General features: G+C 38.2%; 1 protein-coding gene across 1 annotated transcript in view; it reads left to right on the top strand.

Moving 5' to 3' along the window:
- The window catches only part of POLR3B (RNA polymerase III subunit B), a 77,427-nt gene that overhangs the window by 1,695 nt on the left and 57,433 nt on the right, over positions 1 to 18,299 (top strand). Inside the window, exons 3-10 of the mRNA XM_035560773.2 lie at positions 1,356 to 1,412; positions 1,495 to 1,559; positions 2,051 to 2,126; positions 4,461 to 4,561; positions 7,978 to 8,069; positions 9,271 to 9,388; positions 10,395 to 10,503; positions 17,624 to 17,746. Coding sequence (XP_035416666.1) covers positions 1,356 to 1,412; positions 1,495 to 1,559; positions 2,051 to 2,126; positions 4,461 to 4,561; positions 7,978 to 8,069; positions 9,271 to 9,388; positions 10,395 to 10,503; positions 17,624 to 17,746 — 741 coding nt within the window. The remainder of the gene's footprint in view (positions 1 to 1,355; positions 1,413 to 1,494; positions 1,560 to 2,050; positions 2,127 to 4,460; positions 4,562 to 7,977; positions 8,070 to 9,270; positions 9,389 to 10,394; positions 10,504 to 17,623; positions 17,747 to 18,299) is intronic.

Raw genomic sequence — 18,299 nt, 5'->3', positions numbered from 1 at the left:
GGTCTGTCCTTCGTGTTGTTGCATATCATTTCATACATGCCAGCAGTATTACAGCGATCCCAAGCTGATGTTGTGCGTTATGGTTTCTGTGCTGGACTTTTCTTTCAGTAAAGCTGTTGATAATGCCTCATAAAAAACGGAAAGAGGAACTACTAGCCCGATTTCTAGGCACTAATAAATCCATAATTTCTTTTTGCCCACGTATCATGTGCAATGTTTTTGTAAGTTAGCAAAACTCTTATGTAAAGAGTCATTCCTCCTTTGTCTTAACTCATGGAGACTTGACTGAGCGAATGAATTTGTCATTCCAAGTTTTCTATTTCTTTCTGATAATTTCAGTGTGAACTGTCGCTTCTCATGCGAACTATGTAAATGGATCTGTTTTCTGTATGAAATTTTTAAGTCTTGTAACCTGCTAGTTGTCATTGAATGTTTCAAAGCGTGAAGTCCTCTGTGAGCACGTATGCATGTGTCTAAAGATCAGCTAGCACTCATTTTAGTTCCTTTTTTTTTTTTTTTTTTTTTGAGGCTGGATTTTGCACTGTAATTGAGATAGTTACACCTTTTATTCTGCAAACGCCAGTCTATTAGTAAAAGGAATGCTTCTTTTAGTATTCCCTCTAACCAAAATCTTTCTGTTTTTCTCTCATCCCAGATAATTTTAGTTATAATAATCCCCTTTCTTTTGCTTGCTCTTTGTGACTTAAATCCTTAAAATGTGCTGCATCAATTAATTCCCTGAGGAAATGGGGTAGTGTTTATTCTCTGATACTACATCCGGGCATGTTCTCTGTCTTCCTGCCTAGAAATCAAATTCAGATTTCTTGTGAGTGTCCTGTCCTTCTGTGGCTGTTTCCTTGTTTATTGACTTTCTTGACACCCCACTTCTGTCAAGTCTTATTGGCTCCCTTTCTCTTTCTTCTTTTTGGCACCCTCACTTCCTAGGGTGTAGGCAACTTCTTTCTCAAGTATTGCAATTAATTAATTATACTACAAATAAATAAAATTATCTCAAAGTAACAGAAAACTGACAAAATATTTTAACACACAATGGCTGTAATTTGCTTATTTACTCAATGGCTCTCATTTGTTTATTTGAACTTCAAAATGTACTGGGTGCTTGCTTTGTGCTGTCGCTGCATTACTTTTCCAAGACTTAGAGAAGAAGACAGCTCTGGTGTAAACCTGGAAAACATACAGTGTAGAACCAGACTGATTGCCAAGGCAGTTCTCAGAAATTTGTTAACTGAAAGAATTTAGCAGAGATCTGAAAGGACTTGTAAATCCTTATCTCTTAAGCATTAACAATATCTTCTTAAAGCTGATGCTATTTGCTGTGTGCATGTGTTTTCCAGGTGAAAGGACTTGTGAAGCAGCACATAGACTCATTCAACTATTTCATCAATGTAGAGGTATGTTTTCTTGGTGGGAAGGGAGTGGCTGTTAGCAGTCAGAAAAAGCACGATTTCTTTATTCTTTCTTTTTTTTTTTCAGATAAAGAAAATCATGAAAGCTAATGAAAAAGTTACAAGTGATGCTGACCCAATGTGGTACTTGAAGTAAGCATTAAAATGATTTCCATATCAGTAATAGCATGTGCACAATTTCATAGGTTTGTTATTGACTGTGAAAAGTTTATAGGCATCATGTGGGTATAAATCAAGAGACTCTTTTGAATGACATATGCCTTATTTGGAGCATAGAAACGTGGAGCATTAAAGAAAAAGTACGTTAAGCAGACTTAATTTGGTTGTTAACGATGCTTTATGCCACTATTTTTCTGTAATTTCAGATGACAGAAGGGAGTTTCTATTTCTCTACTTGCAAAAGTATTTTTTTTCTTTTGCAACTGTAGTTTAAATTTTAACTAACAAGAACACAGTTCAAATACTGCATGTTACTTTGGGAAGAATCATGGCTCCTTATTAATTAAAGCAACTTAATTTTTCAATAGATATAGAACTCTGCTTCCTTCAGGTCGCTAGGAAAATATTCGGCTCATTGCTCATTTTGTGCAATATTTTGCAATATTTTTTTTTGTGTGTTAAAGGTACCTCAATATCTATGTGGGTACTCCAGATGTGGAAGAAAGCTTCAATGTGACACGACCTGTATCACCTCATGAGGTATTGATGTTTGCATTTTTCATTTTTTCTTTCAATTTACCTACATACAGCCTATTGTCAACCTGATGAATCGGTTCACATTTCAGATGTTTTTTTCCTTGCCGCATACATTTCACACTTGAAAGAAGGTCTTTTTTTTTTTTTTTTCATTTAATATATATGTTACACTTCAAGCTTTAGCATGGAAGACATTCTGTGCTTTGGAGAGATTCTGTAAAAATAAAAAAAGCCATCTAGTGGTTGCCTCTTGTGTGCAGCCACATTGCTGTCTCCGATGACCTGACTCAAATCTCATTTAAATCAATGGAAAGTAAGGCCAGTAACTCAGCCATCAGCAGTCCAATTAGATGTCATACAGAACAGCTCGTGGTTCTCACAGATTTGTAGCTAACATTAAATCGGTAGATAAGAATATGGACAAAATGCAGTGAGATATAGATTTTCGATATGTGAATGAAATTCTGTGCAAAAGTTGTGGCTAATGACTTATACCCAAGAATCCAGGAATTAAAATGCTTTCTTATTGTACAAGTAAAGTGACAGTACAAGCAGAAGAGGGCAAAATAAATGCTTTCTGGAGTATGGTCACCCCAGATTTAGAATAGCCTACTCTTGCATCTCAGATGTATTCTCACTGATGCTTATTACTAGTGTGTTGTTTCTTTTATTTTTCTTTCAATGGGTTATACTCATATGAAGGCCATAGTATTTTTGTAAATAAGACGTTGATTGGGTTAAATGAGGGATGCAATTGGAAAAAAAAAGAAACAAAAAAAACAACAACAAAGACTGAGTTCTAATGAGTATGTCATAACATTTCTGTGTCAAAGGCTTATAAAAGTACTTTCCAGAGGCACCTAAAATGATCAGATTTTCATAAGGGTCTGAGTATTTTATCTAGTTTTAATCAAATTTGTGAGTTTTTGTGTCCTTGGTTTGCTTCAAGGTCAAGTCATGCATACAGGTAGGTACCTGCCTTTCACCCTTAGGTGTCTAATGTCAGAAGTTACCTCAAGGAAGGGGATACAAAATTACAAATACTGGAATATTGCACTGTTCTGTATCTGTGCCTTATGTGGACGAAGCACACGCAAGGAATTCTGAAGCCTTGTTTTCCCCAAGTAATGCTGTTGAAGCTGTCTAACTCTCCTTCTCACACAGTTCTTATGAGAGTTTTATTAACTATTCATACAGAAAAATTTAAAGTAATTAGAAATTAATATATTTTCAGTTACTTTTAAATTCAATGAAGTTGCTCAGAGCACAGTGGGACCTAGTTTCCTACAAGTCACAGCTTGAAAACTGCTGGTGCATGTCGGTATTTTATTACTAGGGAAATTATTTATTTTTCTTGTGGAGAGAAAGAGTATCCAGTTTGCAATAATTCTCGGGGCATGTTTTTCCTTACAGTTGCATCTTCAGTGCACAGGACAGTCCTAATTGTCTTTTATTAATGCATAGTCAATACACTGAAAGACTAGAAACATAAATGTACTACAAGTCTGCATCCCGATAAATCTGCAGTTCTGGAACTCAGAGGTATAAAATGCTCAATGAGATCAGAGATGTCCTGCAGTGAGTTGCTCTGTTGTGTTCTGCAAATGCAGTGAACCTTGTCTTGAATGAAGACACACAATACCTTAAGGGCTAGCGACAGTCATAGAGCCAGCTTGGGGAAAGCAGAGGAGAAAGATCAGAATAGTATTAGATTGAGTCTTGAGCTATATAATGTCCTAGATATGTACATGCTGCTTCTCTTGTGATCTGATGAATTTGCAAATGAATTCTGGGAATCTTTAGAAAAAGTGATGCATAGTGAGCCTTCTGTAAGTCATCTTTGGAAGCAGCAGCATACTGTGAGATGTACTCATTCTATTAAAAGATAGCATAGCGTCCCTTTTACTGTTTTGTGTTTCCCTGCTATCAAACTTCCAATGACAGCACAACTTTCCTGCTGTTGAGAGTCTTCATGTAGAAACGTCCCTGAACTGAGCAGTGCAATCAGAGCACGTGGTTACTAGAGCACAGTCTTTGTGGCAGCTCTCCCAATTAGGTCTGTTAGTTTAAATAAACAGTTCGGATTACGCTCTGCAGCACTGTCCTTTGAAGAGACAGATCTACTGGCAGCTTTTGAAACATGGTGAAAATTTCATTTGTTTGTTTCTTTGTTTTTTAAATAAAATACTTTGTAAAGTATATTCCAGGTGCCATGAAGGGCTTGGTCTAGCTTTGCTTTGCTTGTTATTTTTTTTGTTTTGTTTTTTTTTTGTGAGCACCTACCTGCAGGAGACAGTTTTAAGCTAACACCTAACGATATGACTGTTTTGGTTTTAGTGTCGCCTGAGAGACATGACTTACTCTGCCCCGATTACAGTGGACATTGAATATACGCGCGGTAGCCAGAGGATCATACGCAATGCATTACCCATTGGCAGGTCAGATATCAGATGTCAAGCTTCTGGTGTTTGTTTTTATTGGCTGTTGTGTTGGAAAAAGTTTTTATTGCAAAATAAATGCAGACTAACCTTGCTTCCTCATTAAGAGACAGCAGGTAAATCTTGAGGAACAGCTATACAAAATCTGAGTGTTAGGTTCCATTCCAAGATCTTGTTTTTCAAAAGCTGTCTTGTTTTTCGAAATGTCTCCTTCTAAGGAAGGATATTTGTTAGAATTGATCTAGAGATGGATGTTGTCAATATTTATATTGATATAAACTAAAGAGGAAACTATATGAAAGAATACAAGAGCTGCAAATCTCTTTTTTTTTTTTTTTAATGGGAATAATCATATTTATTTTGTAGCCGAAGGTGTTTTATTCAGTCTACAGAAAATGTAAAGGTGTCTGTGGGAGATGGAGGGTAAAACTTGTAATGCAAGCATTGGTTCTTCCAGTTGAAATTAGGCTGTCCTTCAAAATTGGTTTAAAACGACAAAATAGCTGGCAGTTACAGCACAATTCCATTTGAAGGCAACAAAGATGTCTACCTTTTGTAGACAAGTTTTTTTAAATCAATCCTGCTGGCTTTAAATGGCAATGGCTTACTGAGATGGTTTAATATGTGACTGTGCGTCTTACTGAAGTTGGAATACTCGACATAAAGAGAAGATAGATATGTAAGGAGCTACACTTCTTGTAATGCTCTTCTGTATCAAAAAATACACTCTGAATTTGTCAGAAGACCACGGCAGTGCAGTTAAACCATAAGCGTCTGTAGCTGTAGTAACACTGTTTATTGTTTAGAGTTATTCCTTAAGAAAATATGTTTGAAGGAACATCTAAATTTGAGTACTTTGAATTATTTAATGGTTTGTGCTACAGGTAAATGAAAAAAGTTCATGTAAAATGCTTTTTCACTAAAATATTTGTTATCAATTTGTACACAGTACTTTATGTTAAATTATAGCTGAAGGAAACAAAAAATAACCTAGACATTTGTCTTCATCTCTCTAAAAACAAGCAAACAGAAAAGTGGGTTGAAGAATACTTGTAAAGCATCCATAATATACTGGAAAAGACTAAATTACTGCATAACAACAGTGCTCTGGATCTTAGATGTGGACCCATTCCTGTAAATTCTTCTCTTTCTCCTTTGAGGTGAAGTTGCTGCAAAAAAAGTATACGTTCTCCATTAAAAAATAAAATTATGTCATAAAACTGATTTTAAGGGCCTACCTGCAAAAAGTATTTTTGCTGTTTAAATCTGCTAATATCCAGTTATTATTTCCATGGAAAGTAACTTTGTTCATCTAGGCCTAGTATTATGCCAGTTTCCTTTCCTCAGGTGAGTGCATCTTGGATGTTGTGCTTTGTGACGTGGTCTAGTGGGTGATATTGGTGGTAAGGCGATGGTTGGACCAGATGATCTCAGCGGTCTTTTCCGGCCGTAATGATTCTGTGATTCTGTATACAGTGCTCTTGCTTGGCATGCAATTCAGACTGGGACAGAAGAGCTGTAGGTTCTTTCCTCTTTTAATTATTTTTTTTTTGTGTGTGTGTGGAATCACTGATAACCTATCTGTTTTAGAAACAACAACAAAAAACAAACAAGGTAACATCTTTGTGTCTTTAAGTAAAAAGGAAAACTTCCTTTGAATGCTTAATAGCATTCTGAATTAGTGTCTTTATTGCACAGAAATTTGATATCTTTATTTTCTTTTTTTTGTTGTTCCCATTCTTCATGATAACTTCAGATATTTTAAGAAAATACATTCTGCCCTCATAAGGTGAACGACTTTCTATAGTGTCTTCTACTATCTGCAAAATATTTTAGTGCTTGCAAGAGAAATAGAGAATAGTTACTTAGTGACATCTGTTTTTCTTGAGTTTTCAGTGATGGCATTTGCATCCTGCGTTTTTGAGTTTCCTTATGCCAACTAGTTAGTATTTCTGATGTAAATAGTCAACATATCAGACTTACCATGTGTGTGATACAAGATTATGATTGTCATATGAGGCTTATTATCTCCAGGAACTGCTTTCTCAGTGCAGTGACTGAAACAAACAGATTATCTGTATAGAGCATTGGAGTGTTTTCTCCTTTTCAGAAATACAGAATTTTGAGTAACCTGTTTTCTTTTAAGGTATAAGCGTATGAGAATAGTCAAGAAATCTGAATAATTGATAAGATCTGAATAAAAGAAATGAAAAAAAAATCAGGAAGAACCGCCTAATCTTAACTTCTGTTGGAGTAATTTTGGATGAAATATTTCTGAGGTTACTGTTGTGGTTTAACCTGGCCGACAGCCTGCCTGCTGGCAGGGCAGAGCGAGAAGCTGAAAAGTCCTTGGCTTAGTGTAAGCACTGCTCTGCAACAATTAAAACATCAGTGTGATATCAACATTATTCTCATCCTAAATCCCAAACACAGCACCCTACCAGCTACTAGGAGGAAAATTAACTCTATCCTAGCCGAAACCAGGGCAGTTACATAGTAGAAATAGATTTTCACCCATATTTAAGCTTTATCTTAGCACGTATGTGAAACATAGGTCTTAGAGAGACTCTCTGCTAAGGAATGAAGTTCTGTAATGTTGTATAGAAAGTCCACTTTCTGTAGGAAGACTAAAGGGCACGGAGGTCTTTTGTTAGGTGTAGAGGTGAGCTGATTTTATCTTACGCAAAATGTAATTTTTTGTTAGAAGTGTGAACTATTTGAAAAGTTTCAGTGAAAAATATAAGAGTGGAAAGGTGTATTAGAAGCTATTACTCTTTTTTTACTAAGAAATGCAAAATTGTTGCTATTGTAGTTATTGAATAAGCCAAACTACTAGGAAGACTGCCATGTAATCACACAAAGTCACATAAACTTGAACATTCCCTGACTTCATCATAGGATCCATAGAATAATTCATGTTGGAGGAGACCTCCAGAGGTCTCTGGTCCAGCTTCCTGCTCAAAACATGGTCAACTCTGGGATTGGACTAGGTTATTCAGTGCTTTATCTGTCAGGTCTTGAAGACATCCATGGATGGAGACTGCCCAACTACTTCGTGCAGCTTGTTCCACTGCTTGAGTGTCCTCATGGTTTTGCTTTATATCCAGTCAATGCATCTTTAGTTGTCCCCCCTCCCCCCCCCATTTTTTTTTTTTAAACTCTCAAGGAATATTGATTAATTTTTAATTTCTTGGAATATTTTTTTACCACTACATGTTGCTTCATAAACTGTTTGCTGCAGGCTTCTGTACTAAGACACCAGAGAAATCAGAGCTACTTCCAGGGAAACTTCATGCCTAGACTATGTATTACAGAAGCTATCTCTCTGCAACCAGGAGGTGCGATCGCAACATGGGAAATCATGTTGATCATTGTTCTGAATTTGACTATTCATATTTTTTCTGTCTTCCTTGCAGAATGCCTATCATGCTGCGTAGCTCCAATTGTGTTCTTACTGGGAAAACTCCAGCAGAATTTGCAAAACTTAACGAATGTCCCTTAGATCCAGGTACATTTGTCTTCAAGTTCCTTTTACCCATCTTGGCTTACAGCGTTAAATCCTTTTCTGCAGAGGAATATACCCCATCGGTATGGTTCCTGTCAGTGTGGGAACTTCTCAAATTTATGCCTGTAACTAAAAAAAATCAACAGGCTTTTGAAAACAATAAGAAATAGTCGACAACATGGAATGTTTGCATTTGCAGACAGAGCTTTCAACCACAAAAATAATAGTACAAAATTTTGAAAAAGTTGAGATGTGCGTATGGTGTTGTACCGTGATGTGTTACATGGGAGCAGAGGTGGAGTTAGTTCATGGAAATGAAATGGATCAGGGAAGAGGGAAGTATAATGGTATCCTCCAGAGCTGGAATCCTCATTTGCTGCATTCTGTGAAGTTAGAAAAATATTATATGATAATATATGATTATATGATAATATTTGAGGTGATGAAGGGTTATAATGAGGAAGTTCTTTGCTTTTTATCTGTGCTGTGCTTGCTTGTGATGGCAAGATACAGTGATATGCTCTGCTGGACAAGCATTAGTAGCTAGCTACAATTGAAGAGAGGAATCGAACGTGGCTTATGTGCAGATTCCTTAGATTGTCTTAGATACAACAAAGGCATTTATATTACCTTTTAAAATGTATTTCAAATTAATTTCTTGTTGAAGTGCTGGAGAGAGCAAGTTGGTAACTATGGAAGACTTACTCTTTGTATTTGATACCAAGTACCTGAAATGGCCAGTTCTTTTTTGATGTCTTTAAGATATATTCTTCTGGTAGGCAATATTTTATCTAATTCTTAGAAATAACAATTCTGTAACATCCTTAAATAAGTATGCTTACTTTACAGTTTTTTTGTTCTTTTTGGTTCTGTTTTTCTTTTTCAGCTTTTCAGTGTTAGTCTGACTGAGAGTTCTTTCTGGCCACTTTTACTCTGTCCAAGTACTTTCCAAACAAATTCTTAGATCCCAGATACTGTGTGTGAGCCCAGCAAAAGTTCTGTTTAGTCTAATGGAACGTTTTCTTAGTTATCATAGGTTGTACGCAGAGTTTGTTCACTGTTTTAAGAGATAATTTGCTCTCCTGTTTTGTCCTTTATGTACTTGCTGTTTGCTTTGTAATAATTTGTATTCAAAGACATATTGAAAGAGGTGAGTAAGGTACAAGACTATTGACATGCAAAATCTTTCTTTTCTATTGAATAGGTGGCTATTTCATTGTTAAAGGTGTAGAGAAAGTCATTCTTATTCAAGAGCAGTTATCCAAAAACAGAATCATTGTGGAAGCTGATAGAAAAGGCACAGTTGGTGCTTCTGTTACCAGGTATAGTAAATGCCTGCAGTTACATAAAGGAGATAAAAATGAAGTTTTAAAGGTTTGTTGTTGTAGCTGAAGTAGCTGTGTAGTTTTCTTCCTAAAATAGTTTAATGGCAAAAAGCTGTAAACATCCACTGGCCCTCTCTTGCTGCCATTGTTTTGTATGCTAAGACACCAATCCCCAAATCTGTTAGTAGTGTATTCCCACGAAGATCAGTGGGAGTTGCTTATATGATTCAGTATTCATCCCAGACTAGGAAAAGCAAGTTCTAATTTTTAACATAACACAGTGCACCTTTTAATTGATGGTGTCTGTCCTCATTTTGTAGCAAGTAACATGAAGTCACAGTGGTAGAAACAGGATGTAACCTTTTGTCTAACTCTCTCTGTCAAATGGCTCTAAAAGCTTTTAAAGGCTGTTGAGAAAGAAACCAAAATCAAATGTTTTTGTACTGCACAAACTATTGAAAATGGCCAGGTAGTCTAAGTTTGGCCTTTCCTCCTTGACTGAGTTTTATTTATGTACTAGTTGCCTGTTGGTCATGTTTTCAAGCTGTATGCTGGTATAATATGGTGTTTGTCAGTTTGGTGTGAGGGCTAAAGGCCTCTCACATCTTTCCTAGCTACTTTACTGTTCCCTGGTAAGCCTAGATAAGGTTACAAGTACAACTGGAAGTATTGTTATCTTGTTACTGTTGTTGCCACAGGACTTGTGCACAGATTGACCTTGCTGGCTACATCCAAGTTGATGTAAAAGCATGCACAGATGCTTCAGAAAAGTACAGGCTTCTACTTGATTTAGTTTAGTGCTGACCTTTCCCATCACAGATGATAACATCCTTTCACCTTGGAGCTAAGGGGGCATGCCCGTCTGTTTTCGTGTAATTTTTAAAGGAGGAGAAGGTGGGATTAATTCAGCTAAATGATTGCTTGAGCTTGCTAAGTTTTATACAGATTCTAGGAGTGTCAGTGCAAATTTTCTGTTCCACATAACATATTTTTTTAATTTCAGTTCCACTCATGAGAAGAAGAGCAGAACAAATATGATTGTGAAACAGGGAAGATTTTATCTGAGGCATAACACTCTGTCTGAAGATATTCCCATTGCTATCATATTTAAGGTAATACAACTGTTGGTTTGAGGGGAAAAAAAAAGTAATCCATACTGTAGTTCAAGAATGAAAATGGACAGCAGCTCTCAAAAGTTAATACGCACAAAAGGATATGGCTGAGAGAAAGAAAGAAAGCCTTTTTTCCCCTGGGAAGTTGTCTTTGTTGGACAGCAAAGAGGAGAAAAAGTGCTGCAATTTTCTGTGAGGAGAGCATTGCTGTGCCAAGACAAACACCTGCTACCCTCTTTCTGCTTTGTGAGATGCCTCTGTGCTGCTTGTGGTCCTGTTGCTACAGAAAACCAGAAGGGTTTTTGTTTCTTTTTTATGAGCTGTGTTGCAAGCTTGTTTTAAGGGTCTTCATTTCTGGTTTTGTTCTCCCTCAAACTCATGAACTGCTGCGATGCTGAATACCTTTGATTTCAGATCTGGTGAAATGACATAACCATGAACTGGTTATACATGGCTTCCAGTTATAACCATGAAGATAACAGCTTTTGGGGAAGCCTTACAATTCTTAGGCTTACTCCTAAATCCTTTAAGGCAAGGTGGCTCAGGGCACTAAAATGCTTCCCACTGGATCCCCAACCAGAAGTAACTTCTGTAGCCCCCTTACTGTCTTCACTGTAATGCTTTATAGCAAATTGTAGATGGGGGGACAATCGCTAGAGGAAATAAATTGCCAGGAGAGGGCAGCACTTGCTCACAGCATCCAACGAGTTCGTGCCAGCACTGGTGATGTGCTGGAGTTAGCAACTACAGACTTCTCTGTATTAGCACGTCTCTTCAGACGAACGAGAGTTGTAAGAATCAGTTTTCTTGTAGGAAGTGTTTGGGTTTGGTACTAGAAAATAGCTCAATAATTGAATTTAGACTTGAGAAGTTAATGTCATTATCTCCGAATACACTGATCTCTTCAAGTAGTTGGAGATCACCTGTTTTTAGTGACCAGTGTTAAAGGAGGTTGAGGAATGATTTGTGGGCAGCAGTGCACGTAAAAGTGTCAGAATTAAATTCACAACTTTTCTATTACAGGAAAGTGTTAATGTAGCTCTTAATCCATTTGCTGAAGTACCAAACAGCTGGATTCCACCTTCACTAACAGACTTTTATTACATTTTGTCACCCCCTGCTGGCGTAGATAAATACCTGCCCACAGAAAAGTAACTGCTTAGAGTTATTAAGTCTGAGGAGGTTGTGGGAATGCTTTTTTTTTAACAGCATTGTACTGACCATTTGATCATGTTCCAACAATGAGTGCTGTAGTTATCCACCTGCCTTTATATACCTTTTAAATTCTAGATAAATGTTACGTAGTTTTTCAATTTATTTATTAAATAAGGGGTTAGAGTTGTTGGAAGTTCTCAGCAATAGTACTTTTCAAAGATCTATATTGATTTTGTTCAGCAGAGAATTAGTTGCACCCCTTTTAATGATTCTGAATGTCCCATTCTTGACCAGCACTTACTGTCTTTGTGAGTGGTCCTTTTCCTTACCTTTTCTTTTAATGGCATGTGAAATTGAGGCATATTCTGTCCACTTTTGATGAGTCTCCAGCTGGAAACTAATAACCCCAGATAGTCTTTTCAGTGAATTCTTGGGCAGGCACTGGCTTCTGACCTTTCTTTCGTGGGCGCTGCTGTAATGTGGATATCGTATTGTTGTATTTAACTAGCAGAAGTCAAGTTACAAAGGCTATAGCCCTGAAACTGGAAAATTTCTTACCGAAGGATCCCCGAGTAGCCTCAGCTCTCTCATGCAGCAGTATTATGCCTAAAAGATTTTTTGGAGAAGAAAGGAGAATAATTCCTTTCTGCAGAGACCCAGGCCTTAGGCGTGGAGCAGGGATCTTCCTTGTTACTTGTGTTCTTCCTGTCATGTAGACATGGGATCACAGGCTACATCTGGCATGTGAGGGGCAAAGTTAAGTTGTACAGACAGTCCCAGGCCTGAAGTTTTGCCTTTGCATCCTTAACTTTTACTGTACTAACTGCTTAGATAATTTCAGAGTAAAAATAAGATGAGAAAATGACGGCAAAAACCTACTGCTCTGGATTACGTACCAGACCAGCATCCAGGCTGCAACCAAGTTCCAGAGACGCCTGTGTTTACTAAGACTAAGAGAATTTTTAGTAATTAGTAGAGGACGGCTATCCAGTGCATGGGCTAGTGAGAAGGAGACAGTTTTTTGTCAGGGATAACTGAGAGTCAGTAGGAGAAAAGTGGGCAATTTTGGGTTCTCTTTCTAGTCGCGGTGGCTTTCAGTGACTTGGTGTCATTGCAAATGATTTAAGATACAGATCTGTTCCAGAATATCATTGCAGTTTTATAGGAAAGCAAGCAAGTATTGGGGATCTGTGGGGATTTTAAGGCTACTGCAACTGTAAAGTGGAGGTAATAATATCCCTTAAACATTTTCATCTTAAAAGTGCGGGCTGTGAAGAAGAGAGCATTACAAATACCACCCACTGACAGAACTGAGGTCTAAAACTCAGAAAGTGCTTTCTTTAACAAGAATCTAAGATCACTTTCATGTTTCAGGTATGACTCATGGACACATCTTGGCTACATTTTAGGGAAAGACCTGAATGTATGTTGTTCTTCACCCTTTCTTTTCTTTCGTGGGGAGGAAGGGAATAGCACTGTGGCTCTAAAGGTCCCTTGACCTGGATAGATAGGGGAACGGGGTCACCCTAAAAGGGGCACCTGCCTTGCAGTTCATCCTTATCCGTAGTCCCATCTAAACTGCAAGCCTGAATGAGCTGTTCTGCTGCTTTGCTTTTCTGCCATCCAGACCTGTAAGGATCTTTGTGACTGGCATGTTTGAACATTTAGCAGATAGCTGTGCTGACCACATGTAGGTTGTGATTTTATGAAGTTTAACACATTGACCACAGCTAAATGAAATATGAGAGGCTACAAAAGGCATGTTCCTGGGACTATTCTAGGACAGACTTGAAGTGTCTGCTCTTCAGATGTGGGGGAGTTAGTCCTCGTTGCTGTGCTAGCTTAAACATTTTTCCCCAAACTTTTTACTTGAAAGGTACAGAGGCATTCGTGCAGCACTTAGATATGTAAATGCAGGTTTTGGTTTGAAGCAATGGCTTGAAGTGAACAGTTTTGCCCCAAAGTATGTACTTGTCAAGATTTTTAAAGGGATGTGAACTCCTTGTAGTGGGAAGCGTTAGACAAAAGTAACGTGCTTCCTGCTTACTGTGTAAGATTGCTTTATTAGTTAATATACACGTGCAACCAGAACGATATTTAGGATGTTCGCAGCTGACTTGCAACCCCAAGAGACCTTTGTTTTAGCTGTGTAAGTGTCAGTCGTGCACAGATCACAGGACTGTGTGAACTGTGCATTGTGTGTATTTTCACCTATGTCAGGCTTTGAGCTACACATGCTTTACTTGGGGGAACTCAGTTTTAGATGGTAACGAGCATTAAAGGAGATGTGAAATACTGAGTTGTCCTTAAGGATGTTCCTGTTTTGAAAAACATCAGGGTTACAGATGAGATGGTTCTGCTGTTTTTGCAGGGAGCTCCCTATGTTTTAGGGAGTTCGAGCTGTTTGAAGGTAAGGACTATTTTTGTTTGGGGTGTTTGATCTTGTTTTGGTATACTCCTGGGGGCTGAGGGTTGCCTGAATGAATGAAGGTTGCGTGCTGCACCAGGACTAGTTGGAGAATGAAGAGAATTATACATAGCCTAAGGGGGACTTCAAAGTTGAATTTTATACCTCAGTAACTGGGTGAATTATCTTCAGTTTATGTGGGGACTGTAAGGAGCTGCTCTAGGACCTGTGGCAAAAGATGTAAACAGCAAGTCGAGCTTCATTTTTAAAAAACTGTGTTATTCTTGGAGCTGTTAAGATGCAGTTTTAGAGGAACAGCTGAGTGGTGGTCTTGCTGGACCCACAGAATTAGGGGTTCCCATGGCTGCAGTTTCATAGCTCGTATCTTTTGAATTATGAAAGCTCCAGACCAATTCTGTCTGTGATGTCAACCTTGAACTTCCCTGACATCTTTTTAATCCAGTCATCTGCCTGTCTCCATTCTGTAATTTAGCCTGATGGACTGCAGAACTACATTCTAGGGAAGTGCCATGGAAACGCCTAGACATCATCATTAAGACACAAGCTGGGGGAGGAAGAGCAAGGCTCACACTCTCTCACGCACACTTTATCACATTGTCACATGCATGTGTGTATGCACACACGTGTGCACATGCATCACACGCTTACTGTCACACACACACGCGCACTTTGGGCAACAGGAACCTCCCCGGTCCGAGGAAGCAGTTGACCCCAGTTGGAGCACTTTATCCCACTTGAACTCAGGACAATATGAGTATTGTTAATGTTTGTTTTGACTTGTCCCACGTCCATCAACTAACAGCTTTCCAACCATGCTCTTCATGAGCCTGCTGCCGTCTCCTTTCTAATCCTTTCAGTGCTCCTGCTAAGTTATCCCTTTGCAACATGTTCTTCCCCTCTGCCCCCCCTGTAAAATTATCCCTTTGCAACATTGCCTTCCAATCAAAACCAAAACAAGAGAACTTGTCTCTAGCTTTGTTTTAATGTTAATTCTCTTTCCGTCAGCTTTGTCCTGGGATCGGATCAGCAGCACTTTAAGCATGGGACCCACTTCTGCTTTGCATGTCCTTGGTGTTCCTGTAACACAAACAACAACCCGGGAACATCGTGTTACTCTGTAATGATGTTATAGGCTAATTCTGGAATATTGTTTTTTGGGGAGTGGGAGGGATTTTGATGTTTGGTGTTGTGTTGTTTTTTTTTTTTGTACAAGTGCAACATTAAGGCTGAATTTCCTGAAAAAAAAAAGGAAACCAGCATGTGTCTTTTGCTTGTTCTGTTAATGCTGCAGGTAGGTATATTTGCGTGTGCTACTCTGTCCGTGGTTATAGAGAATACATAAGGAAATATGTGGATTTACTTGTAGGCTACTGTATCAGCATTTTTTCAGTTATTTGGACAAGTTTGTAGTCATTACTCATAAATTAGTTTTCTTCCAATTTGCATTTATCTAACGATACAGCATACAGTGTTTGGTGGCAGATCCTAGCCTTACCCCCACACAAATTTTGTGTTCTCATGTGAGTTTGCTGCTGTGAACTTTAACTAGAAAATCCACACTGGTATAACAGTATGTCCTATTTAAATCTTTTTGTTGTCAGACTTTTAATCAGAGTATTCATCAAGTTGTAAGAAATTATCAACCCTTTTTAGTTCACCATGGCTTTCTGTTTTCAAATGGACAAACGAATGTAATAACACTGCAGGATGATTTTATTTTTCTCCCTGCTTGTTTTGTTCACTTTTTGCATGACTCTTACGGTCTGGTTGCCATCTTAAAATTAATTTGGTGGCAAGAATTAGGGTGATAGCTTATCGACTTGCATGTGATGTGCTTCAGATAAGTGTTCCTGGTATGTGTCCATAGAATGGTACAAAGAATTCCCTTAAAATGTTGTTCTTATGAAGGCTAAGTGCAGTAATGGTGTCAGTCAAGTAGTGGTTCTTAAACTGGTTTGCTGGTCAGCTCTGAAGTCCTAAGAGTGTGAAAAATGACTATGGTAAGGCTTTCATGCTTTTGTAGGCTTCTGTATGAGTCTGGCTCTCAAGTCATAATGGATTTTGTTAACTTCTCTACTGAGATTTTTTAATTTTTTTTTAACTACTGTGTGACCTTATTTGAAAGGGTGAGGAAGCATAATAATATTTGAAAAACAGAATCCGAACTACAGTAATATCACAAGGGACAATTCTGGTTCTGAAATGTACCTTGAGATCAGCAGTATGACTGCTTAGTGGGAATGAGCTATGATGAAACACTCCTACCTGGTGAAGTAACTCTGTCTTGATTTGGCAGTCAAATCTGTCCGAGATGGTGGAGTTGTGATCTGTGCTTTACACAAAAACTGGAATGTCCTCACATGGTTACAGGTGTGTGCTACTTTTGCACTGCTTTTAATTTCTAATAAACCACAAGGTGAGGAGACAGTTTTAAGTTAAAGGAACCTTAACCAACCACATCTTGTTGAAAAAGAAAGAAGAAGGGAGAAAAAAGAAAAAGCTGGATACTCCACAATTAGGGCAACAGTTTTGCAGAGGGATAGCATTAGCTAGGCGTTAAGCAAAATAACACCCAATGAAGGCAATAAGAAGGAAAGGTATTCATGCATTTTTGAGGAAAATGTAACTTTTTGGGATGCTGCCAGTTTCTAACGAGAACCAGAACGCTAGGGTCCACATAGGCTATTATTTACAATGGTCTTTGTGGCAGGCAGTTTGAAGAATAATATGAACACAAACCTAACTTCCTCACAAACTTCTGAGAAACGTATTATAACTCAGACAGAAGAGGTTTAGTGAGATTATTCTGTTTCTTGATATGGCAGAGCTCCAGCCAAATGTGTGAAGGGGGGAGCTTTAGCACCATCTGGAATCCACAAAGGCCTTCACTGCTGGCTGCCACCTTGAAACACTTACTGGTAGAGAGATTTCTCTAAACCTGTTAAGCGCTTTCTTAGTTTATTAAGCTTTTTCTGCAGCATAAAGTCTAACAAGGTGTCCAAGGATCAGTGAAATAATAGAATGGCTTTCAAGTGGGATTGTTTAGTGAAGTCATCTTCTAAATGCAAAGAGCTGCAAAAGAGGTAAATTGTAAAATAGAACGTGCTGTATCATAGACAATTGAGTGTGCAAAATTGCTTGTGGTAAGAGACCATGTGTAATATTTTAAGTTATTTCACCTTTATTGTAGGTTCTGAATTGGTTTTGGTTGTAACACATGTAGGGTTGTTATTACCTGGTATTTATTTTTCTTAAGAAAACCACAGAATTTAACTCCTGTCAGTGTGAAGAAAAAGACATTCTCCAAAGTGTGTGTGTGTGTGTGTGTGTGTGTGTTCCTGCCGCTTATCAAGATTTCCATATCGGGTTCTTCCATAGCTAGAATATGTGCTGCCAGTGCCAGATGGCACGGTTTCTGAGAGAAGAACTCGCTCTTGCTTAGTAGTAATGCGGACAAACAATACCAAATTAGCATAAGCAAATGTCAGTGAGTTAACATAAAGCCTGTGCTGTTTCTGTCTATTCTTCTTTTCCTAGGCCATGGGTGTTGAAAGTGACCAAGAGATTGTACAGATGATTGGCACAGAGGAACATGTGATGGCTGCATTTGCTCCTAGTCTGGAAGAATGCCAAAAAGCTCAGATTTTTACACAGATGCAGGTGCGTCTTTTCACATAGCCAGAAGCCATAAAATCTAAAGATGATGGTGTTGACCACTTTGCTCTGTCAGCAGTCCACATACACTTTGTGTTTCAAGGTAGATTGTTTGTTTGGGGGGGGAGGGGGGCAGTATTTTAATCTGAGGGTTTTAAGGGAGGCAGGCCCTGGCAAAAGTTAGGCTTTGCTCTATATTGCCTAACTGAAAAGCAACAAAGTCAAGAAATGCTTTGTTTTCAGAAGTCCAGGCTTATGTTTTAATGTATGTGACAAGTAGTGACATCCATAAGATTAGTTTTTTGAGGATAATTCCCACTTTTTAAGAAATGGCATACCCCTGTTTCTTAGAAGCCCCATTGACGTGGACATGACCATTTCATTGTGAGTAGATGTTCTCCTCCAGTTCTAATTTCCTGTAGTGTAACAGCCACCCTTCGTCCTGCTAAAGACTGGCCAGAATTCTCTTCAGCTCATGTACTTTTTAATTTGCCAGCACGCAGTCCATTTTACTGGCTTCATTTCCATCGTATGTACGTATTAATTTGCTAAAGGAAGA

This window comes from Cygnus atratus, chromosome 1, assembly GCF_013377495.2.
Source record: "Cygnus atratus isolate AKBS03 ecotype Queensland, Australia chromosome 1, CAtr_DNAZoo_HiC_assembly, whole genome shotgun sequence".
Taxonomy (NCBI): Eukaryota; Metazoa; Chordata; class Aves; order Anseriformes; family Anatidae; genus Cygnus; species Cygnus atratus.
Note: the sequence above shows the minus strand (reverse complement) of the source record. Positions and strands in the feature narration are given on the sequence as shown.